Below are 17,207 nucleotides of genomic sequence, written 5' to 3' on the forward strand. Positions count from 1 at the left end.
AGGCTACGGTGTTTCTTCTATTTAAAGATGGTTCCAAGTTGGATAAAAAAAAATCATAGACCAATTTCTCAATTATTTATTTGAACCCAAATATATGAGAGAGCAATGTTCACCAGGAAAAATGAGTACATGGAGAATTTATTCTAATATAATGCAACCAATTCGGGTTCCCGAAAAATCTTTCAGTCATTGATGCTTTGGCGGATTTAACCGAATCTATAACGACAATTAAAGTAGCTCAAGAAGGCTTTTGACTCAATGGACCACAAAAGATTACTCAAAAAATGAAATCATGTTGTATTTGTCATAATGGCCTAAAAAGATTCCAGTGCTATTTATCTGATAGATCACAAATGCAACATTAGCGGGTGTGTCAGCAAGTTGGCTAAATGTAAAATGTGGTGTTCATCAGGTATCCATTCTTGGACAACTCTTGTTGTTTTTGATTTACCTTAATGATCTACCATATGCGTTTTTAGTTTGATAGTTATCTCCTTGCTGGGACAATACTATGCGTTGGTTGAACTGTTTGTTTAAATAATTTCAAACTGACCTTCCCCAGATAACGAAGTTAAACGCAAATACACTAAAAATTATCATTTCTAAAATGTTTTATTTGAATACAAAAGCATCAGTTCCAGTCATCAGTTCCAGTCGTCAGTTCAAAATTGGGATAAATTGGGATAACAGTTAATTCAAAGTTTTACTACCTTTTGCACGACAAATTGGTTGTTGCAAGAATGAGTAGGTAATGCGGTTTATTTTCGGCCAGTTACTTAGGCCAGTTATTTGAAGCTAAGGCCAGTTACTTGAATACTATAAAAACGCAAAACATCCAATCATGCAATACGGCATGCTGGTTTCATCTGGCACCTTTTCATCTTAAGTTGTTGGCATCATCTGGAGATAAAAATGCTTAAAGTGATTTGCTTTAGAAAATGCCGAGATCATACTAATGAAATGTTCTTTGGTAATTAAATTTTAGGGGTCTTTGAATATCGTAAATATAAGCTTCTAAAATTTGTTCTCAAATCGTTAAACGGCCTTCATGAACAGAAGATTTTGAATGACATTTTTCAATTGAAAGGATCAGGTATGTCTACTAGACGTGCAAATCTAATGTTACTAAAAATCCTAATCTTGAAAAACAAAATGGAGCCAAATTCAATTCGACTCCGTTTCTCTCTTTTTTTAATTTGCTAAAAAAACAAACTCTTCTCCTAGATGAAAAAAAAACAAAAAGCATGAAAACGGTTTCCCATATGTACAATGAATTGAAAAAATACTTATAGAGTTTTGAACGATGAAATTTTTCGAAAAATTTTTTTCAATAATTACAGTTGAACCCAAGCTCCTACTAAATCTTTTAAGGTTTTTCTATTTTCTACGCCCAAATTTTTGGTGTTGCTTTCAATAACTGAAACTTTTCAAGCTTTAACATATTTGATGGCATCTGATCTTTTCGAATTCAATACAAAAGAACAAGTTGCATTATGAAGTTTCTCTGTAAAATTGAGCAATAAAGATAGTACAATATTGAGTGTTGTCAGTAGGATAATGCTAGGATTGGATTCTAGGGTTAAATGTGACAATAGTTTTTTTGAGATTCTTCTCATAGCAATTGTATATTTTTACATTTGCGCTGTCTTTTGAAATTTTCTGATAGTTTAGGAGTTTATTCAGTTAAATTGTTGATAATTTGATTTGATGATTAATATTGTTGTCTTAAATGATGTTTTATTTATCATTAAAAATTTATCTATATTGATTTTGTCGTTTTTTTCAGCGACAAACATATTTCTGTTTTGCTTTAATTCTCAGTGCCGTTTTTTTGGAAGATCGTATTTCGTTGCACCAGATTTGCTAAATTCCAATTTCATCTCTCTGCTCCATAGGCATTTTTTGGCCTTGTCCCATTTTTTTTGCAGGTTAGGTTTTTCTTTGATTCCTACTGCTAATATCTGCTGCCGTTTGTATCCGATCCACCATTGTCCAATCCATTTGTTGTATAAATTTGCTAATAAAATTTGTCAAATGACTGTATTGTTCAATTTCTTCTTTGGTCGCGTTTTCAACTATTTTCAAAACCTGTTTGAAAGTGGACTTAATCAATTCCCAAGAAAAAAATGCTTGTTTGATTTTCTTACTTTAGTTGTAGTGCTAAAAAGATTTTTTTCCGGAAATGCAGAGGACGTATTATTGATTTGATCACTGGTATCCAAATCTTTGACGGTTCTTGAAATAACATATTTGTGAGATCCTAAAAATCATTCTGAAAAAGTTAATAGAGTTCCTTGCAGAGACGTATTTGAAAAATATGTGTCAACAGGAAAGACTGTGTATGTCCACTGGACGTGCATCTCTAAATTTTCTTAAAATCCCAATCTCGAAGACCAAGGAGCCTAACTCAATTCGTCATTGTGCCTCATTTTTGTTTAATTTGCTAATTGTTGTGATAAACCTATTAAACAGAGATGGCAGATGATATTAATGCCAGCGAATTGCCTAACTTCTGGATCAAACGCCCATTTCCAGCAAGCAAGAGGCTAAACGATCCAAACCCGTCTCCAGTTCAATAGCAAAAGATTTGATGAAGAAAATTTCGTCTCGAAAATTGACAAGATGTTTGAAAGTCGGATCAACATCCTCATTCCTACCTGTATCAGCCACATAAGAAAGGAATTAATCTCTAAAGTAAGAAGTGAAGTTTAGGCGGCTATTCCAAGCGCTGTTAAAAAGGTTGTTGAGCAAATAAAGGAAGAAGTAAAGACCGAAAATCTTCGACAAGTTGAGGGCGAACTATACTATCAAGAGGAACGTTGCAATGCTGCAGCGATGTCTTAAGCTGAAAGTATAGGAAATTAAAATAGGAGAGAAAATAAAAGAATCATTGGTTTGAAGGAAGACGTCGAACAGATTGACAATGGGATTATTATACCTGAAAAAGGCACTGTTACAATTAAAAAGTTATTGAAGTCGCGTCATCGTTGGGAGTGGCAATTGACGAGAAGGATATTTCGACTGCCCACAGACTGCCAGGTGCAAAGTGAGTGAGCGTACAATAATCGCTCAATTTGGCCGTAGAGTCGTGAAGACCGATATTTTAAGAAACAAGAAGAAGTTATCAGCGAATACTAACAGCGTAAAAATATTTGAAGATATTTCACCTAATCGTCCCAAATTTCTTTCCATGATGAAAAGAGATTCTCGTATGGAGTCAGCCTGGACACGAGGGGGAAGATTTCTTCATCTGTGGAAGGAAAATAAGAAAATATAAAGGGTGCTGGATTTACTGGACGCTACCAAAAATCTGGATTATGACTTTTCGGAATTTATCAAATGTTTACGACCATCTCGCAGCAATATTTTCCCACCTCTTCGCCCATTGACTATAACTAAAAACAAAACTTGAATATCTTGTAGTTCACTTAATGTTCTAAATCTAAGGGTTCGCTCATTGAAAAAACACCTTGAGGACCTGAAAGCACTTGCGTATAGTCTTGAGTCTCCTCCTGACACACTTAGTTTAACAGAAACCTAATTATCCAAAAAAGACCAACTAAAATCGTTTTTAGTTACTGGTTATCAAAATCTGTAATCAAAAGTTTGTGAATGAACAGGTGGTGATATTATGATTCAAATTAGAAACAATTGTTCCTTCCAAAAAGTGCTTGATTGCCACATTGAAGAGTCATTGTTTGTTAACGTAGATAAAAAAAAGGCTATTTTTTCCGATTAATGATAATATACAATAAACCAAGGGCAAACAAAAATGAATTCACTGAAATCTTAGACAAAGTTATTGAAAACTTTAGCTCACAAAATGTTCCAACAAAAATCTGTGGAGATTTTGATATAAATATCTTGGAGAACAATCTGTTAACCCAAAAAACATAAATTCCATTCATTCAAATTGCTTCAGCATAACACCTAGTGAACCAACCCGGTTCCCGAATAGCTGAACAACTTGCATCGATCATTTCATCTATCAAAATTCAATTGCAGGCTGTGAGATTTTAGATCATCAGAGTTTCTCTGACCATTAGCCCGTTTTGCTCAGATGGGCCATAATATATACGGAAGATGAAAGCAAAAAAGTAAGACATAATTCTTTTCTACCTTATCCAAGTATCGTAGAAAAATATTTATTCGTTGTGAGTCAACAACTTGAGAAAACTTTGTCCAAATTATCGACAGTTGTATCTCTTCCTTCACTGCTTTCTATGAAGTTTTCTTGTCGGTTACCGAGCACTATGCTGCATTTAAACAAATAAATTGGAACAAAAATAACCTTACGCCTAAATGGTTTGACAATAAGCTGAAGAATTTACGTTCTCAACGCAACCGGGCTCATAGTAAAAGGAATAAACACCAATCTAATTTACCTTTGCTATATAGGTTCAAGGAAATTCGAATTCGTTTTGAAAAAAATGTCAAATCAGCGAAACGGATTTACTATAAAAATATGTTTGATAATTGTTTAGGAGATTCAAGACAGACGTTTGCTTTTTTAAACGAATTATCAGGAAAAACCCGACCGAAAAAGCTTTATTAAATTGGCTTCGTGTATATCAGAAACCAAGCCTGATCCGTCAACCTCTGAAGTAGCTGAGAAGTTCAAAGAGCTTTTTGTTAGCATTGGAGAAAACATTAAGCATAGTATTCCTTCAGAGACAATCGAACTTCCTAGCGATGTAAATATGTCAACAAGATTGAAACCAGTGTCTGAAGCAGAAATGATTGATATTATTAAATCTCTTCCCAAAAAATCGTCATCAAGTGAAGACGAAATAAGTAATATGTTGGTTAAGACTGCAGGATCAGTGATTACCAAATACTTTACAACATTGATTAATGTATCTTTATACAAAGGATCTTTCCCCTCTGAGCTCAAAAAATCTAAATTGTTTCCGCTTTTTAAAAACGGATCACGTGTAGAAGAGAATAATTATAGGCCAATTTCTCTTTTGAATGTCTTGAGCAAAATATATGAGCGCTCGATGTTCACAAGAGTATACGAATATCTGGAAGGTGTTAATCTTTTTTACTTTAAACAGTTTGGTTTCCGTAAAAAAACATTCAACTATTGATGCCCTAGCGGAGCTCACAGAAAGGATAAGATCAAGTAAATCTGAGACACTTAGTTTTTTCTTGGTCTGAAAAAAAGCTTGAGATACACTAGATCATGAAATTTTACTCAACAAGTTGGAACGGTACGTTATACGTCATAACTGCTGGAAAAGATTTCAAAGCTACCTATGTGGTAGATCACAAAGAGTAACCTTATCTGGAGTATCATCTGATTGGTTAAGTATTAATTGTGGTGTTCCTAAGGGTTCCATTCTGGGACCTTGTTTTTCCTCATTTATATCAATGATTTACCTAAAGCCTGTAATCATGTTAGTGTGTATCAGTTTGCTGACGATACAATTTTATGTGGTTTAGACTGCTCCAGATCAGATGTTCAAAAGGACCCTGACAATGTAGCAAGATGTTTAAATGCAAATAAAATAAAGCTGAATTTAAGTAAAACGTTTCAAATAAGTACAAAAGCAAGTCTCCCAGTCTCGGGTTTAATATTGCTTCCAGTCTTATAAATATCAACCATGAGTGTAAGTATCTAGGATTGAAAATTGATTCATAGCTGTCCTACCACGCTCATATAAGTTCCGCAACTGAATGTCTTTGACGACAATGCGGTGTAATATCCAAATTAAGACACTTTGTTCCGCGTTACCAATTGATTGAATACTACAGGAATGTGGTATGCCCAATTATCTAATATTTTTTTCTTGTTTAAGGGTGTTGTAGCTTCTCACCCCTTTCTCCGATTTATCAATTGCACAAGAAAATAATCAAAGTAATATACTTCAGAAAACGACATGATAATAATGAAGACTTGATTACGGCTAATAAGATACTAACTGTGTTCGAATAGCATATCTAAGAACTACTAAGATTCGCTTTGAAGTCATTAAATCATATACATTCCAAGGATTATCTTAAAACTATCTTTCAGTTCGAAAGTTGTACTCATTCAACTAGACACGCTGATTTTATGCTACTTAAAGTTCCATTATGCGAAACTGAAATAAAGCGAAACTCGATTTGCCACCGAGCTTCCAAATGGTTTTATATGTTGACAATAATACTTGACTATGTAGAAAATGCAATCATTAAGCAAATCTCTGATGTCTATCATAACTTGAAGGACTCATTTTTACAAGGGAACTATGATCTTGTTCGAAATGTTTGGAGTGTTTTTTGGATAATTTGATACATTCCTGCAACTCCTGGTAATTCTTCGAAAACAATTGAAAGGTATACGCAAAAGTTTTTGCGGTGCCTTCCTAGAAGGCACCGCAATTCGATTTATGCTGTCAAAAATCACTTTTTTCAAAATCTAAAGACAGATTTTGTCACTTTTTCCTCCTTCATAGGACCATTTGACAAAACAATTTTTAACCTGCAATGTTGCTCTCCGCTGTAAACAATTTTCACTTCGGTGTAGTTTAATTATTTATCTCCGGGCTCTGGTGGAGTAATAGGTTCGAGCAGTTAAAAGGTTGCAAAAAAAGAAATCATCTACAAAGCGGCAAGAATTTTAAATTGAAAAAAAATTTAAGTTTATACTCTCTGACGTTTATATTACAGGGCACGCTGGAAAGTAGGTCTAAGGAACTCATTGCGCGTCCTTTCCAAGCCTAAAATAATTTAGAATAAATATTAATTTGGTTGTTGGATATATTAAGTGCATTTATTTTTCGATGTTTGATAGTGAATTATGTCGTGTTATGATTATCCTTCTTTGTACATTTTATTCATAGGCCGGGATAAATTAACTCTCTCTCTCTCTCTCTCTCTCTCTCTCTCTCTCTCTCTGCTGAAACTGGAAAATCTTCTAACAGAAGCGGAGATTAACAGAAGCATGAAGCAAACGTTTTTTTGTAGAAACATCGGATGGAAAATGTATGTTTTTGAGGTAGTTTGAAATTTTGTGTTATAAAAGTATTAATTTCGTATAAATGTAGCGCCCGCTGAAAAGCAGGTCTAACAAATTTGCTGCGTGTTTTTTCTTGGCCTTATTTTGAGACACTGGCCAGAAGGCATAACAAAGATATTTATGATATTAAATTGTTGATAATTTGGTTTAATGATTAATACTGTTGTCATAAAAGATGTTTGATTTATGTTTAATTAGGAATTTATAATAATTTTGTCGTTTTAATGGAGACGCGATAACTCTACTCTATTTGTCTCTCAAATAGTTTGCTTTTCATTTCTGTTTTGCAGCAATTCTCAAGGCCGTATTTTATAGCCCCAAATTTCTTATGTTCAAGTTTCTACTGCTAAATTCTGCCGTTTGTATCCGATCTCCGATTGTCCAATCAAGTTGTCGAAATGTGGTAATGAAATTGGTCAGTTGACTGTGATGTGCAATTTCATCTTTGGTCGCGCTATGAAAATCAATTAGTCAAAATTTGTTTGAACAAGGACTTAAAATTTTTCTCTAGAAAAGAATGCTGATTTCCTTTTTTGTTCTTTAGTTAGGGTGCATCAGCTGCAGAAAGAAATAATTAGGATTTTTTTTCTTAAATGCCGAGATCATATTAATATTTGTTCATTGGTAACAAAATTTTTTACGGTTTTTGAATTACATGTTTATGAGTTAAAATTTGTTCTTAAGTTGACTGTGTTGTTCAATTTTATTATGATCGCGCTGCGAAAATCAATTGGTCAAATTTTGTTTGAAAATTGACTAAGAGTGTTTCTCGAGGGAAGAATGCTGGCTTGAAAAAGAGAGTTAAATTTTAAATCTGACCTGCAATTCAACGTAACTTCAAGGCTATCATAATATCTGCACAAAAAAACGAAATAATGAATTTTTTTTATATTGCAGGAAGATACATGTATTTTTCGTCCATTTGTAAAACAAATCTTCCCGAAAATGGGTGATTACAATAAATCAGAAAAAAAATCGGTCTATTCAAAAAAAATTGATGCTTGGATTTTGTAGCGAATTTTCACCAATGATTTTTTGCTGTTATGAATAACCTGACATTATGAAAGCAATTTGTAGCACAAAAGATTTTAATGCGTATTCTGAACATTAAAACTTCAACAAAAACGGCAATAATAGAGCTTCGTAGGAACTGAATCTGCTAGTCGAGCCCTTCAGTTGCCCGGGCCGAGGAATTTGGCCAAGATTATGCATGATCAGCGGCAAATAGCGTTGACAATTTGGAAATTTCACCGCAGTTTTCTCACATAATTTTGTGTTGAATGTGTTGAATTTAACGACAAAAATGCAATGCGTTGAACACAAAATTGTGTGAGAAATGGCGGTGAATTTTCCAACTTGTCAACGCTAGTTGGCACTGATCTTACATTTTTAGCGTTGACTTTAGCGTAGATCTTACATATTTAGCGTAGAATTTAGAGTAAATCTTACATAACTAGCGTTGAATTTAGCGTAGATCTTACATATTTAAGGTAAATCTTACATAATTAGCGTTGAATTTAGCGTAGATCTTACATATTTTTGCGTTGAATTTAGCGTTGATCTTACAAAAAATCAAAGCGTTCACTTGAACTGTTATCCTCCAATTGCGTATGGGACTGGAACTACTGACCTCCTGCTTGCTTGTCGCCTTTTCTACCATTGTGCAACAGTACTTTGGTTTCCTCAAGAGGCGCAATCCTTATAAAGCGTAGATCTTATTTTGCGTTGAATTTAGCGTAGATCTTACTTATTTTGCGTTGATTCTATCGTAGATCTTACATATTTTGCGTTTAATTTAGCGTAGATTTTGCATATATTTCGTTGAATTTAATTTTTTGTTGAAATCAGCATTGATCTCACATATTTGGCGCTGAATTCAGCGTTGATCTTACACGTTTTGCGTTGAATTTAGCCGAGATCTTACATAAATTCAACGTATTCAACGCATTTACCATGTGAAGCGTACTGGGACCCTTACACTGCAAAAGTTTTGAAAAAAATTTGAATTCCTAAAATGGTCTGAAGTGGTTTTTGCAACGTAAGAGAGCATTCAAAATTATTTTTTACTGACTTCATTTTTCTCACTTTTGCAGTGTAGGGGTCGAAACAAGAAAAAAAATTAGTTCTTCAAAAAAAAAACTTGAAGAATTTGAAATCGTAAAATGGTCTGAAATGGATTTTGCACTAAAAAAGAGCACTAAAAAATGTTTTTTTTCTGACTTCATGTTTCTCACCTTTGCAGTATAGGGGTCGAAACAGTGACAAAATTTGGTTTTTCGAAAAAAAATTGGATTTTGCACTATAAAAGAGCACTAAAAAGTGATTTTTTGGTGACTTCGCTTTTCTCGTTTCGTGAAGTATAGGGGCCGAAACAGTAAAAAAAAGACTCTTTGAATAAAGTAACTTGAAAACTTTTGAATTGCTAAAATGGTCTGAAATGGAATGGAAAAAATTCAACGCTATATATGTAAGTTCTACGCCAAAATTCAGCGCAAAATTCGTAAGATTGGCGATAAATGCGTTGAATTTAGGTAAGGTCTACGCGAAATTCAACGCAAAATATGTATGATCTACGCTAAAAATCAACCCTAAAAATGTAAGATTGGCGTTGAATGCGTTGAATTATTGTAAGATCTACGCTAAAAATCAACGCTTAATATGTAATATCTACGCCAATATTCAACGCAAAATATGTAAGATCGGCGTTGATTGCGTTCAATTTATGTAAGATCAACGCTAAATTCAACGCAAAATATTTAAGGTCTACGCTAAAATTCAACGCTATATATGTAAGATCTACGCCAAACTTAAACACAAAATTTATAAGAATGCGTTGAATTTATGTAAGTTCTACGCTAAATTCAACGCTAAATATGTAAGATCTACGCCAAATTTCAGCGCAAAATATGTAAGATTGGCGTTGAATGTGTTGAATTTATGTAAAATCTACGCTAAACTCAACGCTAAATATGTAAGATCTACGCTAAAATTCAACGTTAAATGTGTAAGATCTACGCAAAATTTCAATGCAAAATATGTGAGATTTGCGTTGAATGCGTTGAATTTATGTAGGATCTACACTAAATTCAACGCTAAATATGTAAGATCTACGCTAAAACTCATCGCTAAATATGTAAGATCTACGCCAAAATTCAACGTAAAATTATGTAAGATTGGCGTTGAATGCGTTGAATTTATGTAAGGTCTACGCTCAAGTTTAGATCTTACATAAATTCAAGGCATTCAACTACAGTCTTACATAATTTTGCGTCTTACATAAAGTTTTTTAGTACAGCAATTTTGGCGTAAACTTGTGTGACCATTTAGCATTTGCTTTGTTCTGGTGTTGAGGCCAGCAGTTACAGCCAGCTTGAATTATTGTGTCTAAATCTTTTTTACCACGGGCGCAAGCAGTTTCGATTAAGTCTGCTAGGGGAAGCCTAAAACGACTTTGTCTAAAGGTTAACAAAAAAACTGACCGTTGTTCCAGCAGAAATTATGAAAAAAGAGACGATTTAAATGTGATGAAAAAAATGGAATACACAGCCGTTAAAATGCTTTTGATCTTTTGCAGCACGCTTGCGCATGAGGACACATCAGCGATTCACAACAAAGTGGGGCTCAGTTAGAAAACCTAAGTATTGTTTTTATCTCTATCTAATTCATTATTTCGCACCACTTTTTCCTATTGCCGCGTTTTTTATTGTGCATATGTTATTAAGACTGGTATGTTATTAAGACAGTTAGAAAACCTAAGTGTTGTGTTTATCTCTATCTAATTCATTATTTCGCACCGCTTTTTCCTATTGCCTTGTTTTTTATTGTGTATATGTTATTAAGATTGAGTGTTCAAGCTACCAAACAACAAATTGATTTTTGATAAAGTCTAATTTGAAAAAAATTGAAAAGATAGCAGTGAACTCAAATATACTCATTTTTTTTTAAAAAAAACTGACAATATAAATCTTTTACAATAGTTTCATATTTACAACAGTCACTATATTGTCACAAAAAATAATGTACGAATACATTTTTATCCTTGTGATTTTTATTGAGAGCATCTTTATCAAAAACTGCTATTTCCCCTGAGATAAAATTTCAATTGGCAGGCCGGTTTTTTTATCGCAATCTCATTAACAAAATGAAAAAACTTTTTGATAACTAAAAACCAAAAGAAGAAATTGAAAAAAAAAGATTTAAAAAAGTGTGAACGTTGCTCGTAATTTTTCTACCCTGATTTATATTTAATTTGATTTAGTTGAATATATAGAGTTAGTTTTCGAACTGCTGCCTAAGCAACACGGTTTTTAAAATTCTTTAGGAACTCCAGTGGCAAAGCATTTGAAGGAACGGATGTTTTTGTTCTCACCCTGTAGTTTTCATCATTTTGTTTTAAAGTACACATATTTCACATCATTAATCATTTTTCTTATTCAACCACTTCACAACATTAAGTTACGACGAATCGCAGTATCAGTAATCATAGACATTGCAGATGCTTGTGGGAATTGTCACCTCCACGCGGTGCAAGGGGTAACGCACGGGCTACCAAGAACCCTGTGCGGCAAAGAACACAGAGGTCCCCTGGACTGGACGCAATCACACTGGAAACGGGAAGAGAGCGAAACCCCCCCGGAGGTCAATAGAGCGGCGAGGAACTAGCCATTCGGAGCACCTCCAAAACAACCTCGTACGGCCACTACCTCACCGGGTGCAGTCACGTGCGGTGTGTTTTGAGGCTGACTCAGACAACCCAGTCCATTTGAGTCAGCTAATACTAAGGGCTGGAGACGTCGAAGAAAACCCAGGCCCCCATTGGTCTGGCATCTGCGACCAAAGGGTCAACAGTAACTGTATTAAATGTAACTGGTGTGAGAGATGGATCCACCAAAAGTGTAGCGGCCTGACGAAACCAGATATCAAACAATCTGCTAAAGCCAAACAATACGCACACGAATATAACAAATGCAAGGCCCCCCGTTCCACACTGGCGGAGAGTCTTTGGAGGATAAGCCGAGGGGTTATCAGACCTGTGTCCACCCCGCGCAGGAGCCTTCATCGACAGACGGGATACAACGAAAGGATTCAACAGCTCCCGGATTCCACTCCAACCTGGAATCGTCTCCGGTAGAGACGCGGGTTTATACTACCTGCGTCTACCCCTCGCAGGAGCCGGTTTCGATAAAAGAGCTGCCTCAGGGGGATCACTTAAACTCCACCTGCCTCCGCCCTGGCCAGGAGCCGCCTGTGGTGAAACCATTTGGGACGAGTGCTGGAAAGGAGAACCCCTCCTGTTAGCCTCAGGCTGCTATGGAGTATACGAAAGGGACAACACGAATAGGGAAGAAACGCAGACCCACAGAGGAGATGAAATGAGCTCGCCGGAAAGGAGAAAAGCCAAGCGCAGGAGAAACACAAGGAGGCGCGGAGGCTCACGATTCCCACCAGACCTAAGGTGAACATTAAGTTCACCACTTGGAATCTCCAAGGTGTCTCAGAATGCATGAATGAAATAGAAATAGATCGAGACGTGTCATCGTATAAGCGCCTCAAAAGGGATTGGAAATTGTTCTCATATCGGAACTGCGAGCTAAAACGCGAGGAGTGGCATGGCTTTAAGAGGAAAACACCCAAACTGCGATACTTCACTCCTAAAAATGCATAAAGTTATCCGGAAAGGCACTTACTGCCTGGATTCAGTCATGAAGGACAATGGAAGAACTTTCATGAAAGGACAGTAGCTATTGAAACTCACGGCATAAGGCTCATATCAACTTATCAGCCATTATGGAGCAATGGTCCGCAAGGAGTTGATGAATACCGGTACTCTCGCACTGATGAGGTTGCAAAAACTCAAAGTAACAAACTCCTTGTTATCGGAGGGGGATCACAACGCTCACGTTGTCCAAGAGAGGCCCATTGAAACTAATGGTGGGTGTGGCCTATGCACTCCAACAACCGCAGATGGCGAGTACATGTTGGATTGGTGTGAAGTAAATGAACTGAAGTGTGTAGACTCTGATTTTGACCTGAGGAGAAGAGGTACATGGTTTAAAAAGATTCACCGTACTTGGTATAAGCTTGAGGGGTTTTTAATGAAGAAAGGAGAGCTTCAATTAGTCACTGGTAACTTGGAAGTGACCGCAGAACTCTGTTTATCCGATCATAAGCCACTAACACTCCTTATAAGGATACCAGAGAAGAAGCGCAGACCAAGACAAACACGGAACCCTCACATCAACTAAAAGATGGAAAAACAGCTAAAAAGTTTTAAAGAAAAAACACAGGAGTTAAGTAAAGACATCAGCACAAACAATTCCTAGAGCGATATAGCTAAGCTCCTTAACAAAACCGCTATTGAAGTCTGTGGCAAAAAAATGAGGCAAATCCATGGACCGTAGGACGAGAAGAGGAACTAGCAGAGCTCCATAAAGTCATAACTCAGGCCGTTACCAGCCGAAATAAAGCATTAGCACAAAATCTTCCAAAAAACATCATAATGCGCAAAAAGAGTCACTTGAAAATATTTAGAGATATTATGAAGAAAAGACTTAGAACCTTGGAAAGAGAATGGTGGGATAATATACTGTACAAATGCCGAGTGGCCAACGAAAGAAGAGGAGATATGGGATGTTTACCGCATCCTGAGGCAACTAGGTACAAGAAACTTTAAGCCGAATACTGGCACCAACTTCGAAACCGATGAGTTCAAGGCCCATTTCGAGAAAGTATCTGACGATAGATATGAAGCAGACCCAGTTAGCCTATTCCGAGCATTGCATAAATTGACGGACCGGCGAAGCGATCATAAAGCAATAAAGGCAAACAATAAATTAAATGAGCCCCCTACAACATCAGAAATTGGAGAATGCCTTTCAGAAATAATAGGATCAGCGCCGGGGAAGGATAACATACGCATAGAATATATGAAGCTGGCAACAAAGAAAGTTACAGGTTTGATATATACAATAGAAAACAAATTGTTTCATGAAAGAGTTCCAAAGTGGGACGAAATCCTGAAATCCGGACAAATATTTCCTCTGCACAAGAAGGCTGACAGAAACGATGTAAACAAATAACGGGGTGTGTGTCTGCTAGCAATGGGGAGCCTCATTTTAGCCTGGTAGGAAGTACAGAAGACACAGATGATTTACAGAAGAGAAGAAATAAAGCTGGAACCCCCGAGAACCAAACCAATGATCCTGAAGCCAGGCTATTAGACCTCAGGAAACCGTACCCTAGGCTGAATAAACCGGCCCTTTGGGAAATGTTGAGGAGGAACGGAATGCTAGGAGATTTCCTGAACTCAATCATAGACCTACATGAGGCCACCAAATACCAGGTTAAGGGTAAAGAGGAATATAGTTTAGAATGGTTACAGGAATGAGATCTAAGAGAGGGATGCTCAACCTCTGCGTGCTTATTCAATTTGTACCAACAGTTGTTAATGAGAATGAGGAAGAGCGGAGGAATACCTGCGACCCAAAGTACGGAATCACAGGGGTGAAGTGGAAATGGATTCTTGGTAGCAATATACCAGAAATAAAAAAAGGAAGTCCAATAGTGAAGCTAAAGAGTAACGCTCTCCTTGTTTGCTGATGACACCACTACAATTGGCGAACGCTGCGAGCTGGAAGAAGGAGTGCAAATAGTGAAGGATGTCATGGAAAGTTTCGAACAAAGGAACAATGAGGACAAAGAGGAAAAGGCTGTTTTCGGCACTACCGAGGCTGATGAAACACGAAAGTTCAGTTGCTGGCTGGGGCACAAACAAGACGTAGAAATAGAATTAAAAGGGCCGGGATGTTATGAACTAAAACTCGCGGGCAGTTACTGAAAAGTAAACTACCGAAACGTAAAGAAGCACAGATAAAACAGACGTTTGTCGAAAATGGCCATCTCTTTGATTGTGCAGTACGTCCCTGGTGCGAAAATGAAATAAACTGCATACAATCTTGGATTGTTAAACGGTACCGATGCATTTGGAGTAATAGGAAAGGACCGCCACTTATACAAATGGAAAGGGAAAATGTATACATGCAAGATTTAAGAAATATATTAGATATCAAAACACTAAGATGGAAAAATGAAAAACGTACCCTAGAAAAAATCGGACACAAACTAAGAAAGAGTGACAGAAGAACAACAAAAGCGGCGGTACTTGGCTGGCTAGCAGGCCTAGAAGAGCTACCCAAACTCCCTGGTCATACGCGAAAGACACTCTTTTATTGGCGTAAATTACTAAAAGAGGCGGGAATAAACTGGGCGGAAGCATCCAAGTTAGCAGCAGAAGGGAAAAAATGGAAAGCTATAGTAGTATCAAGAATGGAACACATACATAAATTGGAAACCGAAAGAGCGAAACAGCATCAAACAAGACAACTAACTAGCAAAAACAAACGGAACTGAACACCACCACCACCCAGTCTGACGTGCGAGGTATGCAACAAGCAGTGTAAAACAATGGCAGGCCTCAAGGTACACCAGGAGCGAATGCATAGGCCAACTGAAAAGTCGTTCTACTTCAAAAACTGCAACAGCACCATCCAATTGGAGTAAAACTGGCAAAATCTTTTAAAGAAATGCGACTCGACGTCTTCCAGCACCCCACCGAGAGTATACAGACCGAGATGGAAAATATGCGATACTTGTGGGGAAGAAAAGTTGGCTTCGAATTACGCGAGACATGTAGAAAACTGCACCCGAGTGCGAGGACATGCCCCAGGAGTGGCGAACGTCTAGAAGAACACATTGCAGATCTTGCAGCCATTTGCAGAGTTGACGGCAATTTGCGTGGCCTTTCTTTTGAAGGCATTGTTTATTCATCATTATATAAATGTACGTCGAGCGTCAGTGTTACGGATTTTTTTTATTGCGTCTTGATGGCAGTGAGTATTGCTTCCTTTTAGAAACTGAATTACTTGAACAACTGGTATTTGAAGGAGAGATCTTTTTGAATAAATGAGGTTGTTAGTTAATCTCAATCCCTTTTTAATTTGACTTTAACGTTTGTTTGGCTTAACATCTTAAATTTGAAATTTCAAATAGGTAAATTTGAAAATCGTCAAAGGTTTTACCATGACGTTGAATTGAGGGAAGAGCACCGAAACAGTTAGTATTCATCAAATGTTTGAAAGCGTGGTGTTTTTTAAATCGACGCGTATTTTACTGATATTTTGACTTGATTATGTAGAATACGAAAAAAAGTTTGACGTCTAAAATGGACTATCAAAATTAAAGTGAGAAGAAATAGGTGCAATTTCATTATTCGAATGCCTGTAGCTTTAATCGCATTCAACTGCAAACAACACCTGGAAGCCAAAGGAGCAAAGCAATTAATTGTTGCTTGTTGTAGAGTATAAATTTTGATTCAGGTAAATCAGTTTCAAGTTCAAAACTTTTGGCAACTGCTTTTGTGGTCAGGATTACAACTTTCAAGTAGTTTATTTTTCACAAAAAGATTAAAGTAAATAAATTATTTAAATTACAAAAATGGCTTATCCGAGATTCTTTTTTTATTTATATATTCTGAAATTTTAATCAAAGTCATAAAACTCAATTAAGTTGGTGAAATTAGATAAAGTTTAAACTTTTGTATTTTTCCTTTCAATGTTTTGTCTGTGATTTTTTGTGTGAACCAATAAAAAAATAAAAATATGCGAACAATTTCTTTCTTGCGAGTCATGTCAACACTGGTATATCGGGCTAAATAATCCTGGTTTGTAATTATCATACCTGTTGAAGTTTGGCACCGAGTTAGTAGTAGTAGTAGTTCAGGCTTCTGCAATGCACAGGTTGAAGCACCCTTGTTGATCGTTATAAAAGAGAGAGTTTCGAAATAGGGTTACAGTTATTGCACAGGCAGCAAATTCTCCAAGTGCACATATCAATTTCGTTAAAACTTCTAAAAAAGATTTTCCAATAAATGTTGCTGATCCGATATTTTATATTTTTGTTGTCTGTAAGTCTGTCTGTTTGTTGACAATATTATAGAGATAGGCTGTTCTCGACCAGAAATTTTCGTCGCTTTTGAATAATCGTTTTTTCGTAAGTTTGATTTCACATTTCGCGTCTTGTCTCGTCCGATTATTGTTGTTGAAATGTATATACTTTTCTATGGCAATGTTGTATTTATTGTTTATGAGATCTCATAGTAGTAATAAGCTGTGAAGTTCGAAGTAAAAAGATAGAGGTAGAATTTTCA

At 36.2% G+C, this 17,207-nt stretch overlaps 1 protein-coding gene across 1 annotated transcript in view; it reads right to left on the reverse strand.

Annotated features, from left to right (window-relative positions):
- Positions 1-12,263, reverse strand: part of LOC142341378 (uncharacterized) — a 119,067-nt gene extending 106,804 nt beyond the window's left edge. Inside the window, exons 1-2 of the mRNA XM_075392305.1 lie at positions 12,154-12,263; positions 11,667-11,830 (exon numbers count right to left, since the gene is read on the reverse strand). Of these exons, the coding sequence (XP_075248420.1) occupies positions 11,667-11,830; positions 12,154-12,263 (274 nt within the window). The remainder of the gene's footprint in view (positions 1-11,666; positions 11,831-12,153) is intronic.
- Between the last annotated feature and the right edge of the window lie 4,944 nt (positions 12,264-17,207).

The sequence above is a fragment of the Convolutriloba macropyga genome, chromosome 6, assembly GCF_964194025.1.
Source record: "Convolutriloba macropyga chromosome 6, txConMacr16.3, whole genome shotgun sequence".
Classification (NCBI taxonomy): domain Eukaryota; kingdom Metazoa; phylum Xenacoelomorpha; order Acoela; family Convolutidae; genus Convolutriloba; species Convolutriloba macropyga.